General features: G+C 34.7%; 1 protein-coding gene across 1 annotated transcript; it reads left to right on the top strand.

The window, feature by feature from the left end:
- The first annotated feature begins 213 nt into the window (after positions 1-213).
- Positions 214-491, top strand: K441DRAFT_167180 (uncharacterized protein). Its single transcript, XM_067640292.1, has one exon. The coding sequence runs from the start codon at positions 260-262 to the stop codon at positions 455-457; it is 198 nt and encodes a 65-aa protein (XP_067509553.1). The 5' UTR covers positions 214-259; the 3' UTR covers positions 458-491.
- The last annotated feature ends 243 nt before the right edge of the window (positions 492-734 follow it).

Genomic DNA, 734 nt, shown 5'->3' with positions numbered 1-734 from the left:
GTTAAAGGATGTTTATAATATGGATAAGACTAGGCTCTTTTAGAAGGCTATACTAGATACTACACTAGCTACTAAAGCTCTCTTAGGAATAAAAAAGCAGAAGGCGAGGGTATCTCTAGCTAATTACTCTAACACAGATGGCTTAGATAAGCTTCCTCTCTAGATAATTAGATCCTTAGCTTAGCCACGATATTTTACAAGAGCTTATATTAATATTGCTTCGCTTAATATTATATAGAAGAGCAACAAGAAGGCCTGGATGACGACAGTGATTATAACTAAATGGCTTACCTGGTTTGACAAAAGGATATATAGCAGAAGAGTCCTCCTTCTACTTAACAATTTTAGCGCGCACGAAGCAGCTATTCGAACACTTACTAAAAATAATACTCTTAAGAATACACGGGTCGAGTTTCTTTCTCCTAATTGTACTTCTGTATACCAGCCACTCAATTAAGGAATTATCGCAAACTTTAAGTTATACTACCAACGATATTAGCTTAGATTTATGGTAGAGCACTCCCTTTAAGATTAAGATCTAATTAAGTAGATATATGTTCTTTAGGCTATCTAATAGGCAATTATAGCTTAGAAGGAAGTTACACTAAAAGCAATTAATAGTTGCTTCGTTAAATCTACTCTCTTTAGCTTAAGAGAAGGCCCGCCGCCTTGCCCTTATAATTATATAGATCCGATTATTAATAAGGTATAAGAGATGGCTAAATAACTACGTG

This window comes from Cenococcum geophilum (genome assembly GCF_001692895.1).
Source record: "Cenococcum geophilum 1.58 unplaced genomic scaffold K441scaffold_3, whole genome shotgun sequence".
NCBI classification, from domain to species: Eukaryota; Fungi; Ascomycota; class Dothideomycetes; order Gloniales; family Gloniaceae; genus Cenococcum; species Cenococcum geophilum.
This window is presented reverse-complemented; position numbering and strand designations above follow the sequence as displayed.

Coding starts and splice junctions, on each gene's coding strand:
- K441DRAFT_167180 (XM_067640292.1), top strand. CDS start 260: ATGACGACAGTGATTATAACTAAATGGCTTACCTGGTTTGACAAAAGG.